General features: G+C 46.4%; 1 protein-coding gene across 1 annotated transcript; it reads left to right on the forward strand.

Moving 5' to 3' along the window:
* Positions 1 to 382: 382 nt before the first annotated feature.
* LOC136648527 (armadillo repeat-containing protein 12-like) lies at positions 383 to 16,834 on the forward strand. Its single transcript, XM_066624644.1, has 6 exons — positions 383 to 563; positions 3,272 to 3,429; positions 6,001 to 6,135; positions 9,024 to 9,197; positions 14,897 to 14,968; positions 16,172 to 16,834. The coding sequence occupies exons 1-6, from the start codon at positions 383 to 385 to the stop codon at positions 16,832 to 16,834; spliced, it is 1,383 nt and encodes a 460-aa protein (XP_066480741.1).
* Positions 16,835 to 24,158: the final 7,324 nt, after the last annotated feature.

The following is a 24,158-nucleotide window of genomic DNA, read 5'->3' on the forward strand; positions in this document are numbered from 1 at the left end:
ACCAGATAACTGAGAGCTATTTAAGGAAGGTTCTTCTGTTTGGTGGAAGTCATTTAGGAAATGCCTGTGAGGTTCAGTTGGAATGCTCTGCTAAAGAACCTGCTTCTCCCCTCCTCACTTACAGTGTTATATGTACAGGTGACTCTAAGAATATCTATGCATACAAATGAGTCTCTCTGTTGCCTTTACAGAGAAAAAGAAGAGTCCTTATCTTGAGAAGTAAACTGCCAAGATCTCATGATGTTTGGATAATATCAGTAAATGGGAGTAGGGGGCAGTCAGAACTCTGCTGCTGCTGTGCCACAGTTGTCATGGCAGATTCAGATGACATCACAAAACATATAAGGACCAATCTAGTATTTCTGCAGGTGGGGGCGTGAGGATGGCCAGAGCTCAATTGGTTTTCCTGGATGTTCAAGGAAAGATGACATACTATGAGCAGCTAAATAGAAAAAATGTGGTAATAGCATTCACAGGAGCAGGGACCCTCTTTCTGCTGGGCAAGACTCTTCTAGCAATGTTCCGATGTCCACCGTACAGACCAGAGCCATCAACCTTAGTCAGTGAGTCATATAGGTGACACATTATCTGGTGTGCTCCCTGGGGCATTTGGTGGGCCACTGTGAGATACAGGAAGCTGGACTAGATGGGCCTATGGCCTGATCCAGTGGGGCTGTTCTTATGTTATGTTCTTATAGGATGTGGCGAGATGGTGAAGCCATCACATCACTTGTTGTTGTGCCTCCAGTAAGGGTCAGATCCATGTCATGCATCCTTTGATGTGGACATATGGTGGCCATTCATATGGTAAACTTACCGTCCCACCTTTGGTTGTTTTCTACAATTCTTTTGTGGCATTTGCCCTTATCTTTGTCCACGATTTTGATTTCTTTGATCTAGGCCAGGGGTCTCCAAACTTTTTGGCCAGAGGGCCGCATCAAATATCTGACGTGGTGCTGAGGGCCGGAAAAAAAACTTAAATATAAAATTTAAATAATAAGTTAGAGATGGAACTTATATGAGTGAGTAAATTAATGAATGGGCTCATTCATTCAACCTCTCCAGCCCTCAGAACAGACATATCAGAGCACAGTTCTGGTCATGTTCAGTTGAGTGGGCCAGAGGCTTTCAGGGGACAAGAGGTTGGCTGCAGGTCGGAAAGAGGCTCACTGTGGGCCACATCTGGCCCCCGGGCTGGGGTTTGAAGACCCCTGGTCTAGGCACCTGATAGCATGCCTTGCAGGTTTCTCATTTCCAGGAAATTAAAAATGCCTCTCTGAAAATAATAATTCTTTCCCATTTGTTACAATCCTCTCCTCCTCATTGGTGAAGAGGGAGAGTAAAAAGAGTTGGTGAGCCCAGGAGATGACTTGACTAGTATATCTGTGAAGGTCACTGGGCAAAGAAGGCCCAGTTAGGCTTTGGCAAGTGTGATATAACAGCAGGGGCTTCAAAGCTCAGAAACCTTAGAGGTGGGGTGGGGATTCAAAAATGCCCAAGGCCAATCTTGCTATTATAGCATAGCTGCCCATTTTGCCCTAGTGCAGGGATGCTCACACTTTTTTGGCTCGAGAGCTACTTTGAAACCCAGCAAGGCCCGGAGATCTACCAGGGGGGAAGGAAGCATCTGACAGACATCCCTTTTGATGTATGGAGCCCCTGCTGGACCAGGTCAGAGGAGGCCCACCAAGTCCAGCTTCCTGTGCCCCACAGTGGCCCACCAGATGCTTCAGGAAGCACACGGGCGGCCTCTCCTCTCTCCCCACCCCACATACTGGGGGCAGCCACAGGTCCCCCCAAGAGGCACATGCCCAGCCTTGCTGTACTACGGGGGGGGGGAGGAGCTCCCCACTCCCCACCCCCCCAAACTCTTTGTGGCTGCGCCCTGAGACCAGCAGGGAGAGGGAGGCATCGCAGGTCCTCCTCAGAAAGGGCGGGGGGCCAGGGGGGTTGTCTCACCTGTCAACCCCGACCGAGAGCGGCAGCGGCCGCAGCACTTACCTCTGGGCTCCTACAGGGGCAGCTGGGCCAGGCATGGCTGGGCTGGGTTGGGCTGGACCTGATTGGAAGGGGAGGGTCACTCGGGGCCTCCCGCGGCAACCGCCATCAGAGCAACTCCATCTCGAACTCCCGCTCCTCCCCCCTTCCGCTATGGAGCCCCAGGAAGCGCCTCAGTCCAGTGCAGCCCAGCTCCCCCTCCTGCTGCCACCCACTTTAGCTCCTGCTCTTCCAGCATGCAGCGCCAGGAAACTGATGAAACTGACTAGAGTCTAGTCAGTTTCCTCAGTTTTGTTGCTGCATGCCTGAAGAGCAGCTAAAGTGTCAGTTTCAGTGTCAGTTTAGTGTCAGCTAAATATGTCAGTTTCATCTAGTCACTAGACGAAACTGACATATTAACAGTTTGGAGAGACAGGGCTCCGAGATCTACTCATTTTGCCTCGCGATCTACCGGTAGATCACGATCCACCTATTGAGCACCCCTGCCCTAGTGGCTCTTTCACCCCTTAGCTTAGCAATCTGCTCTGCTTTTGGGCAAATCCTAAGTGGTGCAGGCGCACACTGTTGCAAAAGCACTAGAAAGTGGTGCTTCTAACTGGTGCACGGGTGGGAAGACCAAATCCTTCCTGCATGCACCGACACTCCCATGGACACCTGCCAGACTAGGTAAGTTCATAAAAATGTTAAGACTCCCTGGCTTAAGTCGTCCCATATGGACTGTTCTTGTGGCAATTAGTTTCATTTTTACAGGGAGAGTGGTCAGAAGAAAGCAGATCAGGATCTACAGTGCTGGCAGATATCTGGGTATTACAGCAAAGGTTTTTGATCTCCAATGGCGAACAAAACAAATTCTGTGCCATGGCTGGCCTTGTACTGATGTTTTCTCTCTTGGCCTTAGTATTTCTCATCTGTAAAATAGGAGTAGTGATTGCCTTTAACCAGGTCCTTGTATGGATCTACTGACTGGTTTTAGAGTTCTGTGTTCAGTGCCGGATCTGTAATAACTCAGATGAACAGAAAGGTTTTCCCAGTATACAGCTCATGGAGTGCAGGAGGTAATTGATTCTGCACTCTGAACCAGCTCTTTGCATGTGGTCCAGTTGGTGGACCTGAAATTCTTGTAACGCATGACATTTTCTATAAGATTCTATAGAAATTTTCCCATGGCACAAATGCACTCCACCACAGTCTGGTGGAGAAATGTCCATAAATTGTACAGGATTCCTTTGTTCTATGTGAGGCAGGTGTTTTAATGTTGGATGTTTGTTTCTAGGACTTTCCATGGAGTACCGCCCAAGTCCATCAGGAAGAGCAAACATTCCAGGAGAACTTAGACGGCTCCTGCAGTCCCTCAGCCCAAACCTAGATGACAACACCAAGAGGATGACACTACATACCATCACCCAGTGTGTCTTACTGAGGGAATCAGAGGTGAACGTCCAAAGTTACAGGGCATAGAAAGCAATGTGGAAGAACAAGCTTAATGCAACCAGGCCTGCAGTTCAAGTCCAGGTTCAGTCTTAAGATTCCACTTCAGCCCAACCACATTCCACTAGCAACCAAAGCTTAGTCCCCAAGAGCTTATGCTTGCTCTGGAAGAGGGAAGGAAAGAGTCACAATGACAACCTAAATGTTTCTGCAGGATCATGTTTAAAGGTGCCACTTTGTACAGAGAAAAACTAAACAGATAAAAACTGTTATGCATGCTTTGGCAGTCACCAGGCAGGCAATTGCACCAGGCTCTAGGGCAAGGCAAGGACCTGGAAACCTGTATACTTACACATCCGCTCCTGGCTTAGTTTGTGGGTTGGGGGGGCTCAGAGCAGCTCCTCTTCCTCTCACTCTTGGAGGATGGAACAGGAGCAGTTACTGCCACAATTGCTTGCTTCCAGGAGACGCTAGCAACATGCCAATTGGCCAGTGGGAAGAAAGGGGAGGAGGAAGTATTCTCCAGTCCATGCCAAACAGGGTTTTTTGTAGGAAGGCCTTGGGAGCAAGCCTATTGTCTGACATGCAAATGGTGGCAACATATACAACAAGTATACTGAGAAAATATGGATTCATACAGTGATCATATTTTCTTATCTCTGTATACAACTCTTTTATGCATAGTGATAAAAAATACAATCATGGTGCTACTCTACTTACTTACTACAGTGGTTCTATATGCTGCTGTGCCTTGTGGGGCAGGTTCCTGCAGATTGGATCCATCCTGATCCAATCCATGGGTATGGGCTCTCATGGGACTTCCATGGGTATGGGCTGTCACGCTGTGCCTATATGTGGGGCCACCCCATCTCCAGATTAGACTGTTGTAATGTGCTGTATATGAAATTGCTTTGATGATGCATCAGAAACTTAAGCTAGTGCAGAATGTGGTGGCTCACTTATTATTTATTGTCACCTCTTAGTGGAGAGGATCAGGGTGACTCAAGGCATATAATAAAACAACATTATAATAAACAGCGCCTGCTAGAAGATGCGGATCCATATTCTCATTCATCAGCTGTTTTGAACAGTCTTTAGGGACCGCTAGTTTGTTTCCTGGCCCATTTCAAAGTGCTGTTGAATCTTACTTTAAAGTCCTAACTGACCTGAGTCTTGATTATCTCAGGGAATTTAATCTTACATATAAATGTTTCTGGCACTTAAAAGTTCTTCAGATGAGGCCCCGCTCTGGAATTCATTGGTAGGGAGGCCTGCCACCAATATGGCTTAAATCATTTTTGTAAATCAACACCTATTTTGCCTTCTCCTTCTCAAAAGTATGGATTTTGGTTGCCATACTCAGTGGTGTAGTGGACGGGGGGTGGTCTGCTCTGGGTGATGTGCCCAGAGGGGTGATGGGCATGCTACCCAACACCTTGCCAAGCAGATGCCTGTGCTGCGTTTGGTGATGGATGGGCCTTTCTGCCCTCTCCAGGGATCTGAACAGCTGGAAATGGCCATCCCAGAAGCAATTTGAAGATGTACATGATGACGATATGATGTGATCATGACACCGTCAATCACTTCTGGGTGCCGCGCACTATTCTGAATAAGCACAGGGGGTGTCGCATGGCATAGCAGGGTAACACTTGATTTAAAAAAAATGAATATGATGTAGTTTAACTTTATAAGGGTTTTTTCTGATGCTTTATTCTTGTTTAATTTTAAACTGCAATTTGCAATTTGTATGAATGATCAGTACAGAAAGATTTTAACATTTAAAAAATGTGTGTTGGCAACCTTCAGTCTCGAAAGACTATGGTATCACGCTCTGAATGGTGGTTCTGGTACAGCGTGTAGTGTGGCTGAAAAGGCCGATTCGGGAGTGACAATCCCTTCCACACTGGGAGCAAGTGCAGTCTGTCCCTGGTCTGTCTCCCCTGGCTATGGGCCTTCCTTCTTTGCCTCTTTGCCTCAGTCTGTTGGCCAAGTGTCTCTTCAAACTGGGAAAGGCCATGCTGCACAGCCTGCCTCCAAGTGGGCCGCTCAGAGGCCAGGGTTTCTCACTTGTTGAGGTCCACTCCTAAGGCTTTCAGATCCCTCTTGCAGATGTCCTTGTATCGCACTATATCTGTATCAGAACTGTATCGCAATATATTAAAAAATATATTGTAGGAATTTCATCAAACCCTCCTTTTAGCTGGAAAGCTGCTCTTCCAAGCTCTTTTCTCATTCCAAGGCATATTTTCTCTATATATCTGTATATATTCTCTGTATATGTATATGCAGAGAAAACTTATTCTCTGTATATCTCCCAGCCATTAAATCCCCTCCTTGTTAATGAGCATCTGCTGGCCTCCTGGATTGTTAGCCAGGAATCTCCCTGACAAAACATTGGCTGACCAATATGAAATATTCTAATTCAGGGAATTTATGTTTCATTTCAACTATTTGATTCAGGCCTGGTTAGTACTTGGATGGGAGACTGGCTGGGAATACCGGGTGCTATAGGCTTATACCATAGTCTTTCGAGACTGAAGGTTGCCAACCATTTGATTCTTTGCTGCTTTCCAGGCAAGCGCCTGCTCTTACGACGATCTGAAGTTGATAGCATTATTCTTGGATGATCCAGATAAAACTACCAAAATGGAAGCACTAAATACCCTCAAAGCTTTCACCAGCATCTGGAAGTTTAAAATCAGAATCCAGGTAAGCACTTCGAGAAGCTGTATATAAACCCCTAATTCTAATATGCCAGAGTGATTGAAGGAAGAAGCACCAGAAGCTTTTATCAAGTGGTGCAGAAAAAAAGAGCATTTTAATGTCTCATCAACTGGCAAACCATCCATAATGTGACATACACTCTGTGGAAAACTCAATTCTCTGCCTCTATTGCACCCACTAGTTTTCCACCCCCCCCCTTATAACAATCTAAAGTTGGTAATGTTAAGAACATAAGAACAGCCTCACTGGATCAGGCCATAGGCCCATCTAGTCCAGCTTCCTGTATCTCACAGCGGCCCACCAAATGCCCCAGGGAGCACACCTGATAACAAGAGACCTGCATCTTGCTGCCTCCCTTGCATCTGACATTGCCCATTTCTAAAATCAGGAGGTTGCACATACACATCATGGCTTGTAACCCATAATGGATTTTTCCTCCAGAAACTTGTCCGATCCCCTTTTAAAGGCATCCAGGCCAGACGCTATCACCACATCCTGTGGCAAGGAGTTCCACAGACCAACAACACGCTGAGTAAAGAAATATTTTCTTTTGTCTTTCCTAACTCTCCCAACACTCAATTTTAGTGGATGTCCCCTGGTTCTGGTGTTATGTGAGAGTGTAAAGAGCATCTCTCTAGCCACTTTATCCTTCCCATGCATAATTTTGTATGTCTCAATCATGTCCCCCCTCAGGCGTCTCTTTTCTAGGGATGGGAAGGGAATGTTGGAAAGGGGAAGGGAATTTAAAATGGGGGAGTGGTGGGGGGAGTTGTTAAAACCACCTACCTCTCAGTGCTGCAACCTCCATCCAAATTGCTCCCACTCAGGATTATTTTTTTAAAAGCCCCAAACCTGTGGTAGTTCCTGTTTATGGATCTTTGACATCACATCTAGTGATGGAATTGAAAATAGCAAAGGGGCTCATTCTGTTGTCACCACAGGGCAGAGTGCTGCATGTGGGGGACGGTTGACAGAGGCCTTATTGTAGCCACATTATATCCTTATTATAGCCACATTCCATTGCAAGAGAACCCAGTGCTGGTGTCAGGCTGATGGGAGCCCTGGGCATAGCCTGCACTGGTCCCCCATGGTGTCCCCTACCTGTCCCCTGATGGCACATTTGGGTGCTACTACCATCGCCGGTTTTGAGGATCCAGCTGTTGATCTGTCCAGGTTGGTCCTCTGATGGGTGTTGCCCTTGACCAGTGCCCAACCTGGCTGACCCTTCCCCCAAGAAAACCCAAGGACTTTATTCAGAGTAAACTCTAGGAATTTGTAGCTTTTAGCTTCCTTGATGCAATTTATTCTGGTTGCAGGATTTGGTTTCTTGCAGGGTTTGGAATCTTTTGGCAAGGGTTGGGAGAGCAGAGAGTGAGGAAGGATGAGGGTGGAGGGCTGGGATGGGACACTCATAGTGGTAAGGAATATGGACTAGCTAGTCAAAGGAGGAGCATGAAACTACCAAGGATGTAGAAGCCTCACTCCCAGCTTGCTCACACACCCACACGCACCCTGACACCTTCTGGAAACTACAGCTCTAGTTGTCTGCTAGCAGCTTACAGTGGTTCTTTTGTAGAATGTATTCATCTGATAATCAGGAAACGATAAATTCTGGGGCTTACACTTTCACAGAAGCTACACCCCCTGATTTGCAAAACATGCCCCCCTAATCCTCAGTATATGAGGTAGTCTGTGATTTCTCAGTGATGAGGGGAAGTAAATTCTGAACCTGCTCTAAGGTGCTTTCTAGAGCTGAATCATGAGAAACAATAGAAAGTACCTTCGAGCACACAGAACAGTTTCTTGGGCTAAGCCTTGGTTTAGTTTAGGAGCATAGGAAGCTGCCATTTAACAAGGCAGAACATTGGCCCATCTAACTTAGTGTTGATCTGCTGCCCCCACCAGTACTCATCTCACTCTGCCCCAGGGACGTGCAGTGCAGGTGTGGTAGGTGAGGTAGAACCATGCCCTGCCTCCTTACACCAGAGCAGGCTCCCCTTACACCAGCTTTCTCAGGTGTAAGGAGAGCCTCCTCAGGTGTAAGCAGGTGAGGCAGCTGCAGTGCTTTTCCATGGGCTACAATGGGGTGGTTCTGCCTCACCTGCTCTGCCTCCTGTTTCAGGGGCAGCTGTGGTGGTATTCTACTTTTCACCCAACTGTTTTTGGTTGTTCATTCTTGTGCATGCTCCTTCATCACCAGTGCTACCTCTACCTTCTTGGCCTTTGACCTGTTTAATGAAACAGCAGCAGTGCAGGTAAGGAGAGGAGAGGGGAATGTAGTAAACTTCCCCCCTGCATCCCCCATCTCCTTTACCTTCCTTGCCTTCTGCTTGTTCCTGCTTGGCCACAAACATCCACTACCACCATGCTCTGCCCAGCTTGTCTGTTCAGGGATATGGTTGAACCAGAAGGAGTTGTTGGAGTTGAGCAGTTAAGGTAAAGGGGGTGGATAAATGCTGTTTCCACTTTGGCCTTCTTCTTTCCCATTTGATCACAGTTGGATGTGAAGAAGGAGGTGGAAGTGTAACAGTCCTGGAAGGGGAAAGGACCCATCAGGATTGCCATGTGCCCTGCTCCATTTTTCTATAGCACTGATGCTGTCATTGCTTGTGGCACTGGGGCTAGAGGAAGAGACAGAATGTTGCCCCAGTCCTCCTCTCATTCACCTCAGTGGGTGGGAAGAAGATAGAGTGCAGGGTGAAGTGACACAGTGGCAGTAGGCCAGAGGGGGATGCTTGGCAGATGTGGGGGGCAGGGCACCCCTCACCAGTTCACTACTTCTTCCAGCCCGGTATTCTGTCCCTAAGCACTGTCACCACTTGCCCAGCTGTCATGTTCAGAGCCATAAAATGCTGCTTTGTTCTCCTGGGCAGGAATTTGTCCCCAAGATCATTGAGCTGGTGACCACTCACTCGGATCACAGTCTGCACGTTGCTGGGCTGCGGCTTCTGAATGGGCTGAATATCCCAGACTACACACACCAGCTGCTGAGAAGCACACTACAAAACTTCATGGATATTCTCCTGCTGTCCAACACTTTGGCGAAGGTACAAAAATGCAGGGGCATCTCCTCTTCTTAAATCATCCCTGGTATAGGAGTGAACCTGGTGCAGGGGTGGAGGGGCTGCACATGCCACAGTTCCTGCAGTGAGAAACTGATAGAAATGGTTTGAGTGTTTCTCCAGAAGAGGCATCAAAATATAAAAGAAGTGTTGGACTGGTTGTTTTTGCTTTCAAGACAAATGGATACCCTTTCATTCTTGATACATTTATCAATCAATCTGGAGTGGGATGTGTGTATACAGCTTTGTGTGTGTGCAGTATAAGCACGTGAAGCCGCTTTATGTTGAGACCATTGGTCCCTCTAATCCAGTTCTGTCTACACTGAATGGTGGCTGTTCTCCACAGTCTCAGAAAGCGATGCAGCTTCAGATCTAGCCCTGTAGCCTGAGATCCTTTAGGTGAGATGGCAGGAACCAGACCTGGGACCATCTGTATGCAAGGCATGTGTTGAAAGAATTGTGGACCCTCCTTATATGTCATTCTAGCAGCTCTACCTTTTTTTTCTCAGTACTGTAAAAGCATTTCACTTCAAGTTTCCTTAGAGCTCAATTATGGAATAATCAAACTCAGCCCAAGTAACCCCAAACAAAGACATTTATTTTTTTTTAACTCCCACGATCAATCTAGATCAATCTTTCAGTGTTTGGAACTAGAACGGGGGCAACTTTTTAACATTTGGCTTCAGACAGGGCAAAATTTTTGTGGCAAAGTAAAGGCTTGGTGGAACAGGGAAACTGCATCTTCCAGTAAATACACTAATTAGCATCGGGTAATTTTATTTGAGCAGCAGTAACGATATGACAATCTGAATCTTTTAGTACTGCTTTTCTGCTGGGTTTCTTAGGAGATTAGGAACAACTATTTAACATTTTGTATTTTGAAAACTCAATGGAATAGCATCCAAGTATATTTTATGTTGGGTTTTCCTCTATTTTCCACTCCCCCCCCCCCAACCTGGTATAAAATTAATATGATAGTTACCTTTTCAAATTGTGTTTTCATCTATATCAGTGCCTCAAGCTGTTGGACAGAGAGGAAATCTTTGTCCCTCTCATAATTTCAGAGCATCATCATGTGGTACTCATGCTCCTTTCCCTTTCGCACCCTCTGCTGGGCAAAACTGGGAAGGCGTAGCCATATGCTTACCTTCTAGTAGTCCCAGGGAATAAGGAACAAAAAGCAACAGAAAACAAGAACACGTTTAAAACACTAGGAGGAGCCAGCTGACCATAAGAGTGACCTGACATTGGAACAGTCTGCCTCATTCAGTGGCTGGTTCTCCTTGAATGGAGGTTTTTTGAGCAGAGGCAGTAGGGCCACCTGTCAGAAGTGCTGTAGCAGTGGCCTAAACTGATCAGGGGACTGGATGTTCATCAGTACAGTCAGCCTGCATCTTACACTAGGGTTAAGTTCCAAAGTCAGCACATCAAGGCAAAATTGCGTATAGTCAAAACTATTTTAAATCCCCAAAACCGTCTTCTTAAGAACTAAAATCACAGTACCAGAGACACTTGGGAACTGAAATGACTCTGGGAACAGCAGCTTCATTCTCCCATTTCAGGTTTGCTCCTGGGCATACATGTGTTTTTATGTATTTTTGCTATGTTACTATATATTGTATTATTTTACATTTTAATGTTATTGTCAGGCGTTCTAGATGTCCCTGTGAACACTGCCTTACTCCTTTCCCTAATTCCTTTTGTTTGTAGCAGGGATCTCTCACTCACCCCAGTCGGATAGATATATTTATAGGTGGCCAAGGCTCGTAGGCAGTGGCATCGCTAGGGGGAGTGCGGGGGTGTGAGCCACACCGGGTGATGCGACAGGGGTGTGATGTGCTAACATTGCGGCTTTAGGAGCTACCGCATCATGCCATACACCGTTGGATGTGGAATGCCCAGTGGAACACAATGCATAAAACAGAATTGAAATAGCTCCTTACCTTCAAAAGTTATGGCCATAAAACCGGAAAGAAAAAATACATGGAGCCCTATGGAAAGTGAGCTGTAGCGCGCGTTTACTTGTGAGTAGGCATACTTGCCATAGTTCCTTGGAAAGGGCAGGCTGAGAGGAATCCAACGACACCACAATGGTCCTGATCCAATGAAGGCAGCCCCCAAAACACCTGAGAAGGAAATCCCTCTCTCCCTCCTGCAGTCTGTTGAGCTCTATGGAAAGCAAACTCTGCCATATCGTGTTTACTCGCGAGTAGGCAGATGAGCCTTGGCTGATGGTCAGGCCAGGCAAAGGGGAATGTGAGGACACCAGAAGGGTCCTGATCCGATGGAGCTGCTCCAGAAGGCAGCCTCCCCCCCCTCCCCAAAAAAAGGACCAAAAAGAGGATTCAACTGGTAAGGGGAAGTTTTCTATTTTGCACTTGAAAAGCCAGGTGGGTCTTTGTATTGATATGCCTTAAATAGAAGAACTTTAAACTGGGCACTGGGAGGGCTGAAAATCTCACTGATTCTTTTTTGTGGGGGTTGTTATTGCAGGCAGATTACAGAGTAAGCTCCATTGACCACTATGGGACTTACTTCAGAGTAGATTCACTTGGTGGAACAGGACTGGCTCCCCCTTATTTAATTATTTATTTTATTTTAATTTAATTATTTATAATTATTTATTTTAATTTGCTTGATGATGTCACTTCTGGCCATGACAACACTTCCAATGGGTCCTGGACAGATTGTCATTCTAAAAAGTGGGTCCCAGTGCTACAAGTTTGAGAACTGCTGCAATAAGGTGTTAGTAAGTTGACACGGGGTGTGTGTATGTGAGACTCTACAAGTTTTCAAAATCACTAAAATCAGAATTTGGAGGAATAATCCCATCATGTTATATATCAATCAATGAGTAATTTCATGCAGAATGCAATGAAGCAAACCACATTGAAATATCTGTGTTCTAACAAAAGGTACAGCGGAAAAACCAGTGGGGGCGGGGTGATGGTACATCACCACGCCCACCACCCGCGGCATTGCCCTGCCCACTGCATGGGGTGACACGCAGGCCTCCCGCACTGGGTGACACAAATCCTGGTGACGCCACTGCTCATAAGGCTCAGAGGGGGAGGGAGGTTGATTCACTGTAGTCCTTCTTAACCAGCTTGGGCACTTCCTGCACCAGGGGGCATGAGAGCCAACCATCTCACCCTGACACTCATTCTCTATTGTCGTTACTGCAGACCTGCCTTGAACTACAGATGTGCGCCACTCCAATCCCCATTGTTATGTGATTTAGGTCATTACTTGAACATTCAGTCCAATTTGTTTAAACAGACTCTCCCTGCCAGAGACTAGCCAGCCACATAGGCTACTGGAGGTAGATTGCCTCTTCTTTTCATTAAGAGTCTCTCTGTTGTGTAAACAGACACTCTGCTGCAGGCTACAGGAGTCACAATTGTCTCATTAAGAGCATCTTTATTGTGCTTTGACCACCTGTCATATATGCGGTCCATCGTTAAGCAAATGGTTGTCAAGTGGTGCACACCTGTATATGGTTCCACTCCTTCCTGGGTGTGCCCCTGGTTCCTGCTCCTAGGTAGATTACAAATAGCCCCCAGCTGTGCTGGTTCTCTCTCCAGTATTTCAGGCTGTCACTCCCTTCCCCTCCCCCACCTTCCCTTATTCCCCTGCTATGTTGGCATGAGCTCCCAGCTTGGGAACCACCTTTGTGAGAGCAAGAGGAATAGTGGAACTACTCTATTGGGAGACATATGCTTTTGATGAGGCCAGGCAGGGTGTCTCTGGGTTCTTGCTGGGGCTGTGGCCAGCACGGTGAGCTGGGTGAGTCCAGAATTGGGCAATTGCACTTTATTTTTGTAAGATGCTTTGTTCTTTTTTAGGTAAATAAACAAACCACATAAGTGGAATGGCAGGAAGAATTGCATGCACTATAAGATATAGGTTCTCTCTTTATTTGTGGTTGAGCATGTACAAGTATACTTGAATTTGTGCAAGTGTATGTAAGATGTGGGCTGACTGTACTACAAATGGTTGTATGGGCAATACAGCCTAGAAGGGGTGTGTATGTGTGTAACCATCATATAGATGAGATAGAGAGTAGAGCTCTGTGTTGGAGAACATTCTTTGTATACAGAAGGCCCCAGATTCTTGGGGAAACAGGCTAGGAAATATTTCTTCCCGAGTTCTTGGAGAGCTGCTGCTGGAGACCTTAGAAGTGTTGGGCTAGATAAACCCATGTCTGATTCAGGGCAGTGGCATTGCTAGGGGGTGCGGTCCACACTGGGGTGTGTGCGCGTGCATGCGTGCAATACTACTACTGGCCAAAATTGTGAAAATCTTGGTATTTTAGCATAGTGCCATCATGTTATATATCATTTTGGTCTATACTTTAATGTGGAATGAAATGAAATAACCCCGTTGAAATACCTGTATTCTATCAAAAGATACACCCAAATAACCAGAAAAGGAAAACACAACTGCCCTAGGTAATAAAAAGTTGATTTATTTAACTCAAAACTGACCATTGAGACTGGTTGTTCCAAGAGCCATTGAGGTGTTGTTATGGCACAGCAGGGAACCAATAAGGTGTTAGTATGAGTCAGTGCTCATTTTCATGAATCAGAGCTAATGTTAGAACTTCTATTGAGTTATATGAGTGTTATCAAGTTGGCCATTGGTTTTTGTTTGTTTCTGATTTGTTAGGTCATCTGTACTGTTATGTGTTAAAATAAAGTGAATGGAGGTGACACTAACCCTAGTGTCCCATTTAGGCTGTGTGTATGATATGGTGTATCTACCCACTGGGTAGATGGGGCTCGTCAGCCTGGGAAGGCAGCTCATCTGAGAGAAGGAAAACTCTGATCCCAAACCTCCACTGCCTTGAGGCTACATCCAGTTATGGAAAAGGCTTTAGGAGTCAACCTCGAGGCAAAATCCGGAGCCGGAGTCCCTGAGGCAGTTCATGGCTGAACACAGTCACGTTCTGGCAACTCCTGCGATGCCGCTGGAACCAACCGTATTGGCCTCTGCCTTTCCATTGGACCATTTCAGCGACGTGGAGAGGGGGGATTTGCTGCATGGGTAACAGCCTATCCCCCATACCTACTTTACCCAGGCTTTGCGCACTGCAGAGGACACTCTGTTCCAGAACCTCCATTCAGAGCGTGACACCATAGTCTTCCGAGACTGAAGGATGCCAACTCAAGATGATATGGTGATTTATTCTGTGTGGTCTGATATAGGAGGAGGTCCATCATGGGGGTGATGCAATGAGCTCTCAGACCTGTTGATGCAAACCCTAGGGATGTCTCTGATTCAGGGCAAGGTAGCTTCATACACTCATATTTAAAGTGACATCTATCACTATAGTCCCTCTCTTTTCCTAGGGCTTTACTTACCTAAGCTGTCTGAGAAGACCAACCTATCTATCATCTGTTGGGAAAAGGTGACTCAGCTTGAATCTCACTTTTTAAAATCCTTGACTAGAATGTCTCCCAAGCCTGTCAAAGAACATGTAGTTTGAAAGCTTGCTTCCAGAGCTAAAAGGATGGGCTGATCTGGCAAAAGATGTCTTCTTACTTGTTCTATGTTCTACAATCTACAAGCTACAATTTTGTTTCCTGCTAGGAGGCCTTGAGGTCTGTTTTCACTACTAAAGGGTCCAGTGCCCAATTTCTCCTCCCTTACAGTCTTTGAGATACTCTCCTCTGTTTGCCCAGGTGCAGGTTCTCAAGTTCCTTACCACCCTAGCCCAGAAGGAAGACTTGCTGCATGATGTCATGAATTGCCGGGTAAGGACTACACTTGTGGCTAAATAAGAAAGCTTGGGGTGGGGGACTAGGAGTGCAGGCAAGAGAAGGTTGGAAATGTGTTGTAACCAGTGGAACAAACTAAAGCACAGACATGAGCATATTGCCTTCGTTTTGCTTGGAACTGCAGCTGTGGCATAAATTCTAGCTCACTTGGAACCAGTAAAACATTTCAATGGACTGCAAAGGAACCAGACCCTCTGAGTGCAAATAGGGCAGGTTAAAGGATTATATCTCACAGCCCAATCCTATCCACACTTATGGAGTAAACCATATTGATTCTAATGGGACTTACTAATGAGTAGATACGCATAGGATTGGGCTGTTAATCTGTCCAATTTCTTCTCTCTTGGTGTGCTTGAAAGCATCATTGGTTTCTCAGACTGGAGGCAGAAAGAATTTCACACTTCCTGAGAGCTCCCTCATTTAGCATATCCTTTGACTAAAGTACATAGCAGCTACATGAACATAGTGAATTCTCCAATTCTCCAATTCGCCAACTCTAGACCAGAATTCCATGAGAATAAAACCTCCTTTTTTGAATTTGGAGACTTAGCCAGTTGGTTTCCTGGTCATCTGTCCTACTACTAGTATCATGGTTTCTACAGCAAGAAGAGTCAGGAACTGTTGTTGCATCCCATTGATCCATTCTCAAAACTTTGCTGCCCTGTGTATGTGTGAATTGAAGTTAGACTGACATTCCTTACTGGCCAGATAATGGTACTACTCTTAGTTCTCCCCTGTCAGTCCTCCTGTCCCATTTTCTACTGTCCCCATCCCCACCCCCAACCTGGGCCCTGCCAGACCTCTGGGTGTGACCAGAGGTGCCCTTTGGTAGTGTCCAATGGCCTTCTGAGGCCTTTATGAAAAACGAGAAGCACTTCTCTGAGGCCTTAGAAGGTGTTCTGAGAACCAGAGAGGTCCTCTGAAGGCCTCTGGATGTGACCAGAGGGGTTGCATCAGGAGGGTATGGGGCTCGGGATCTGCCGGCAGTCTTCCCAGGTGGCAATGTGGGGGAGACATTGGATGGTGCTGCTTCCCCCCAGCCATGCCACCTGGGAGCATTTGCACCCACTGACTCGCCAGCTACAGCACTGCCACAGAGTCATGCACACAGTGGTGGGGTGGCAGGGAGGAAAGAAAGTAGACCCGCAACTAAGACTAATTGTGATGTCTGTCTTCAAGGCTTCCCCTGAGTTCCTGGCCCTCTTCCAGCCTTCTCTACCTGGAAACCTGCTTTTTGAGATGCTAGTCTTTGTGGAGCAGCTTAGTGAGGGGCGTCTGACCCCACAGTATCAGTCCATGCGTTGGCAGTATGGTGAGCACTCCCTCCATGAAATCATCTTTGGCGAGAACTCCCGTCTGTCTGACCGCCTGCTCTCACTCATCGTCCACCCAGAGGAGGAAGTGCAGATTCAGGCCTGCAAGGTGATCCTCAGCCTCAGGGTCAACAGAGAGGACAGCAAAGTTGACAATGGCCTCCCCTTTGGTGCTAACATTGACCTCCAACCTGTGGATGTCATGAGCAGCCCCTCTTGTGACTCCTGCCTCAGCAACTACCCCTTTAGGACCAGCACCCTCTCCTCTGGCAACTCTATGGATGACCATGTCCCCCAAGAGGGGCGCTCTCAGGACGAAAGCGGCCACAGCTTTAATCCCCTTCCAGGCACTGATGAAACGGGATACAGCTTCTATCCGCTTGAGACATCTGTCCGTAGCTTCCACCCCCTTGTAACCACCAGCAGTAAGAGCACGCACACTACCGAAAATAGTTGCAACATTCATGACCCTGTGGACTTCCGTCCCCTTAATGCTCCTTACTCTGATGACAGTGATGGTGGAGTTTAAGGTTCTGATTTGTAAAGAGAAAAGACTAATAAATGAGTTGGAGAAGTGATGACATACCCACCTGTCTTCTTGTTGTGTCAGAAAAAACTCTGGTTTCATGTGACAGTACCACACTCAAGACTCTAGCTGCCACATAGGCAGCTTCATGGTCTTAAAAGGCCAGTCTTCTCCCTCTGTTGCTCTCTAGTCTGGTGCATATTCATTGTTTGCTCTTTGTTACCTGTTCAAAGTGTACTCAACTTGGTTGCTCCAGTTGGAATTTCAGAGGACTCAGACTAGAACAGGGTTTCTCAAACTTTGAGGGAGCTTTACTCCCTCAGTAAGTTCTTGTGGGGGAGGGGCTAGGGCAGCAATGCAATCCCCAGGATCGCGCCACTAAGGGGGGGCGAGGGGGAGTGCTTGTGACTTACTTGGCATGGTATAGGGCTGCAGGAGGTGCGGGGAGCCCTGCGCAGACCTCCACAGCGCTCCCTGAGGCTTGAAACCTGCAATAGAAGTGGGTGCAAAACGGAAGTGCTTTGCAGGGCTCCCTGCACCTCCTGCAGCCTGATGTAGCCCTATACCATACCAAGTAAGTCACAAGCACCCCCCATCGCCCCCTTAGTGGCACGATCCTGGGGATGGTGTTGCTCCCTCCCTCCCCTTCCCCCGCCCCTTAAAGGGACTGGGGAAGTGTTACACGAACTGGTGGGTCGCAACTGACCAGTTTGAGAACCACCAGACTAGAAAATGAGCTCACCCTAACGGCCCAATCCTATCAGTTTTCCAGCACTGATGCGGCTGTGCCAACAGGGTGTGTGCTGCATCCTAGGGTGGGGGTGCAGTCACAAAGGCAGATGCGCTTCAATGTCAGTAAGTGTAAAGTCATGCACATTGGGGCAAAAAATCAAAACTTTAGATATAGGCTGATGGGTTCTGAGCTGTCTGTGACAGATCAGGAGAGAGATCTTGGGGTGGTGGTGGACAGGTCGATGAAAGTGTCGACCCAATGTGCGGCGGCAGTGAAGAAGGCCAATTCTATGCTTGGGATCATTAGGAAGGGTATTGAGAACAAAACGGCTAGTATTATAATGCTGTTGTACAAATCTATGGTAAGGCCACACCTGGAATATTGTGTCCAGTTCTGGTCGCCGCATCTCAAAAAAGACATAGTGGAAATGGAAAAGGTGCAAAAGAGAGTGACTAAGATGATTACGGGGCTGGGGCACCTTCCTTATGAGGAAAGGCTACGGCGTTTGGGCCTCTTCAGCCTAGAAAAGAGATGCTTGAGGGGGGACATGATTGAGACATACAAAATTATGCAGGGAATGGACAGAGTGGATAGGGAGATGCTCTTTACACTCTCACATAATATCAGAACCAGGGGACATCCACTAAAATTGAGTGTTGGGCGGGTTAGGACAGACAAAAGAAAATATTTCTTTACTCAGCGTGTGGTCAGTCTGTGGAACTCCTTGCCACAGGATGTGGTGCTGGCGTCTAGCCTAGATGCCTTTAAAAGGGGATTGGACAAGTTTCTGGAGGAAAAATCCATTATGGGGTACAAGCCAGGATGTGTATGCGCAACCTCCTGATATTAGAAATGGGTTAAGTCAGAATGCCAGATGCAGGGGAGGGCACCAGGATGAGGTCTCTTGTTATCTGGTGTGCTCCCTGGGGCATTTGGTGGGCCGCTGTGAGATACAGGAAGCTGGACTAGATGGGCCTATGGCCTGATCCAGTGGGGCTGTTCTTATGTTCTTATAAAGACTTCCTCAAGGTAGGGAAACATTGGTTCCCTTACTGTGGGGCTGCATTGTGGCTGCATTGGTGCTGGAAAGTTGGATAGGATTGGGCCCTAACTCTCTGTGGGCCTGCATGCACAAATCTTTGAAGGCATGACTATACCGGAAATTTTCTAATTCTACATCAAGAATTTTAGCGCTATACTGGAAGGAGGGAGGAAGTTCTTTGGAAAAGAAGGTCTGATGTGGCACAGGAGACTCCTGCTTGGACGGTGCCATTTTTTCAGCTATATAGTCCAAAGTGGTTTGGCATTCCTCACACCCCATGTAGGTGACTAAGATTCAGGTGTACTCATGTGTGGCTTTTGGAGACCATGTGAGCTGAGTAAGCTCATCCAGGTCCCTTAGAGAAGCCCCAAGGAGACCAAGGAGACCGCCTGGGAATACCAGGTGCTGTAGGCTTATACCATAGTCTTTCGAGACTGAAGGTTGCCAACCAAGTAGATGTATCCTGAGTCATCTTGAGATTGGGGTTTCTCAGTTTGGTGACTGATAGAGGATATTGTGACCTTTTCCAGCATATGCAAGATCAAGGGTGGCTGTATGTGACTGATTTCTGTGAGAGCTTAAAGCTGCAGAGGTTGCACACCTCGGGGCAAAGGGCACTATAGATCCTCTCCGCTGTCCCTGTAATGCACCACTGATACAACCAGCATCAGCTTGCCTTGTGGGTGGGCTACTGTCATGGGAAAATTCAAAGGGGGACTAGACAGTTGATATTGCCTCCTCCACAATAAGTGCCTGCTCTAAAGGAGAAAGAAGGATCTTGGAGAGAGAAGTCACAGCAGGATTTGCACAGTTATTGACTGACATTGTTTTCAATAACTTTGGCCCTGTTTTAATTGAAACTTTGCTTCATGTTTTATTTGGGGTAGGGAAGCAATGAGATTCACTCTGAAAAATATGACAGCTGCAAGGTGTAGAGAGAAGTGTGCATTTCTTCAATTGGTTTTCTCATTGACTTCTCATTGTTCTGCTGCAGTCTGGCAGACTCCACTTTTACAAAGTAAGCCACTTGCACAGGGACACTTGGAAATTCCCACAAAGTTCTGTGATGGACACAAAGACATGGATTATGTAATTTTACCAGAATAAGTCCACAATAGGCAATTTCTCCTCCATTCTCTCACCATTTAATAGCACTTATTTTTCACCATTTCTGGGATTGTTATCAACTTTGAATTTGTACTTAGGAAGCTGCCTTACACTGACCAGATCATGGCTCTGTCTGGTTCAATACTGTTTACTACAACTGCTTGCAAAGTCATAGGCTGCAAACACTTTCCTGGCTGTCAGATCCACTGCGTCTGACAGAAATTAAATGAATAGACCTGCATAGGGCCGCATTGTTAGTCAGGCTCCCCTTCCCCTAATCCTACTAGCTGAGATTCATTTTAACAGGAAGCACAGGGGATTGACTTTAGGACCACTTGCAGGTTCTCCATTGCTGAGCTTTGGTCCTTTGCAGAAAAAGCTTTTTATTTCTTTTCATTCCTGTTCCCGTGATACCCAGATTCTCATCTGAACTTTCTGCCACTCTGCATCTCAAGCTTCTTTCTGTCTCTACTGTGTCTTCCCTGTCTTCAGTTTTGCCTCTGGCTTACGCATAACTACGGAGTATTCTAGTGCCCTTAATTCTGTCTACTTCTGCATCTATCATGGGCTTCCTTTTCTATATTCATATATATTCCTTAATGCAACAACATTCTTAACTCTTTGATAGCTAGAAAGGGAACAGGAAGACCAGCAGAACCATCAGCCAGCAAAGAGAAAGCCAGATGAATTGGCACCCACCTTTATGGAACACTCCTCATTCTCAGCTGCTTTGTCAGCACAGCGATACAGACGAAAGCCAGGATATTTTTTGCAACACCCGCCTTTGCATGCACTACTTTGCAAACATATTACTCCATTATCCTGGAAGGAAAAGCAGTCAAGTCAGACTCTGGAAAGAAAACAAATGCCTGTGCTCCTTGTTTTTTTTCACCTTTGAAAGTAGAAACCAAACCAGTTCTTGCAATGTGCTGTGTTCATAACACCACTAGCCAATTGCATGGCTCACCAACTCCTGGCTCCATCTGCATTTGGCAGATTGGCTTATTCCTCTTTGTGCTTCTCTGAACTGTCACTATTTTCCCAGGTTACCTCAAGCTTTTTTCAGACCATTTCTAGCTGCTTTTCCCATTGTGGGGAACTGTGGTGGTGTCTGCTTTAAACACAGAGCTCCTTGGTGTGTGTAAGAATTTTTATTTATTTATTTTGCGACATTGGTGTGATTGGAGCTTTACACAGAGTAAAAAGACAGGTCTCTGCCCTGAGGAGCTTACAATATAAAGGGATATAATAGAAGGAGAGAATGATATGGAAGTGGTGGCAACTGAGGAAGCGTATGCAGTTCTTTGAGTTACTTATAGGTAGCTTAGGATAAAATCCTCTGCACACTTTCTGGGAGCAGTCCCCACTGAACTCAGTAGGACATATTTCAAAGTATACCTGCATTGAATTGGGTGGTTACTTACATGGGGCAGTGGGGCAGCACTAATCAATGGTGCCAAAGGAAAATGCCATTTGGAAAAACAAACAAAACAAAACATCTCTGCAATGAAGGGAGAAGGGAGGCAATTTCTCAAAAGCTGACCAACCCAATTCAATTTCCTGCCTGTGCCAATGCAATACTTTGTGCCCACTCCCAGTGAACTAAAGAGTGCTTGTGAAGACAGAATAGATGCATGGGGTCAGGGAAATGTGGACCAAATACAGCATAAATAGAAAAAAAAACACCATATAACTTGACTCCATTGAGCTATTTGAATTGAGTGTACGGAGGTCATAATACTTTGCTGTTGCACACTACAGTGTATGAGGGTCTAAAATGTTTCACATATATTATGTCCATTGAATTCTTACAACTGCTCTGCAAGACAAGTAAGTGTTGTCTTGTAATACCCTATTGCAGGTGATGCTGAAATGGAGTGGCTTGCCTAAGGCCACCTTGTGATGTGATGATAGAGGCAAAATCTGAACCAGAGAAAGTCCTCGTTCACAGCTCACCCACTGTGCTGCACCTACACTTGAACCCAGATGTAGAGAGCACCAGGATGCAGGCATTTTGCTGTCTTGTGTGCTCCCTGGGGCATTTGGTGGACCACTGTGAGATACCAGAAGCAGGACAAGATGGCTCTATGGCTTGATCCAGTGGGACTGTTTTTATGTTCTTAACCACCTCCAAACCCCCTGAAAGCTGGGCCCTTCCCATCATGACTTTCAGCACACACTTTGCACCGATCCAAGACAGAAGAGCAGACTCCTCCCAAACCTTTGGTTACACAGGTCTACAAAATTGAGGGTCAGAAAAGTTTTTCCCAAACTTTATGGTGGTTTGATATGAATTTGGGGTGCCGATTCCAAAAATGGCATCTGTTTTGCCCTATCACGTCTAGTTTAGGAGATAGAGTATAGCCTCATTAGTGAATGGTTCAAGCGCTTCCTCATGAGGAAGCCATGGTGTAGGCTTCAACCATGTTATTTTTCAGGATCTGGTTTCAGGTAAAATCAGACAAAGCTATAGTCAGACAACCCCCTAAGTTTAACCCCCTCCCCCTGACTTATCTGAAGGTCATAGAAAATTCCATGATTCTTGGCTTAAAAACCTGCCCTTGACTTACCTGTGATCGACTTATAGGTGAGTGCCTGAGAGTATTGCCCAGTTTGGTTACCAGGGCATCCAATGATAGATCTGCCCCTTTAGAAAGGTCTTTAGTTCTGAACATTTCCTCCTGCTTCCAGTTTGGAAAGCATTCTGACAACTGGCCAGTCTGAAAGGGAGAGTGGTCCAAAAAAGGGGAAAGTGCTGGCTGTGTCATTTGTAGCTTCTAGACCTGCATCATCATATTTGAACCAGAGTGTGTAACAAGGAATAGCAGCACTCCTAGAGCAAATGAACTGGATGAGAGAAGAATAGAGGGAACAGTAGCGGACATGTGAAGAAGGAGAGAGGTGAATCTAGAACATTGACACTCCAGCCCGACACTCCCCTCTTCTGCTCCATCCTTCTTTCTTTTCCAATCCATGGAGTAAGTGTAGCAGACGCTGTTAGAAATAAGAGGTGGCAGTGTTTTGCACACTATCTCAGGCTGACTCTGGAGATAACTCACAGCCCAATCCTATACACGTCTACTCAGAAGTAAGTCCCATTAGTTTCAATGGGGCTTACTCCCAGGAAAGTGTGGATAGGATTGGGCTCGAAGGTTGCAGTCCTATGCACATTTTCCGAGGAGTAAGTTTCATGGAGTACAATGGGACTTCTGAGTAAACATGCCAAGGATTGTGCTGTAAAGCATCTCTGAATTAAACATTGAATTGAATCATATTCTGACATGAGGAAAACTGCTCATGAACACCTTTTTGTGTAACACAATTCAGCAACAATTCCCAAAATAGAGAAAGAATACTGTGAGTCCCAGGAAGCATATTCTCCCCCTTACCACAGCTGCTCCTGAAAGGCTACAGTTACATTACCCAGTGTTCTCTTACCAGAATCGGGATTAATGCTGTGTTGGTATGAAAGGCAATTGCAAGCAGCAGCAGCAAAACCAAAACTTTCTCCATTGTTTCTTAGGTAACCAGTGAGATGATGGGGTGCTCCTAGGATGATTAGAGCATGAATGTCACAGGCTTATATAGTGCTTCAGCCAAGTCGCATGAACTCTTCCTTCCACTGATGTGTGAATGCGTGTTCTGGTATTGACTGTCTTCTATCAGTGTCAAACAAATGCTCATATAAATTCTCGAACCTAGATAGATTCCCTGAAATGTTGAAAAGCTGCAATCCTGTGCGTGCATTCTTAGCAGCAAATGAATTACTGCTGAATAACTTGACCTGTGATGAAAGGGCACTTAGCACAGTCAGGGAGCACTTTGCACAAACCACCGCACATCCCTCACACCAAGCCTGGCAAGAGATTGTGTTAACTCTTGTCCTTTTGGAATTCTCATTGTAGATAGTCCACCCCAGCAGGGCTCCAAAGGGAACCAACCAAATTCCCACCCCAACAAGGGAAAGACAACACACCTCATGCAGATAAAACCCCTCCCCACCTTCACTCAACCTGGTTGCAGCTGAGGCAGCAAGGAAGAGGTGGAGGTACAACAATCCTGGTTTGCTCACTGGTGGAAGGGGAGCGAGCACAGCAGTATAGCCAGGGCGTCCTGTTTTATTTTTCTCCAACGCTGACATTTTTTATGGCTTGTGGGGCTGGAAGAAGAGATAGGTTGCTGCTCAAATCCTCTTTTCATTCACCCTTTGTGCTTGAGATGGAGTGCAGTGTGAAGTGACATGGGGCAGTGGACCAGAGGGGGGTGCTTCATAGATGTGGGGAGGAGGCATCACTCATCAGTCTCATCAGTTCACTGCTTCCTCCAGCCCTAACCCTGAGCTAAGGGGCCCGACTGTCGTCATGTTACTGCTGCCTGAACGGCTCCTCCTGACCAAGGAATTAAGTCAGATAGAGGTTAAAAGAGAAGATGTTTCAGTCCTCATT

Source organism: Tiliqua scincoides, chromosome 4, assembly GCF_035046505.1.
Source record: "Tiliqua scincoides isolate rTilSci1 chromosome 4, rTilSci1.hap2, whole genome shotgun sequence".
NCBI classification, from domain to species: Eukaryota; Metazoa; Chordata; class Lepidosauria; order Squamata; family Scincidae; genus Tiliqua; species Tiliqua scincoides.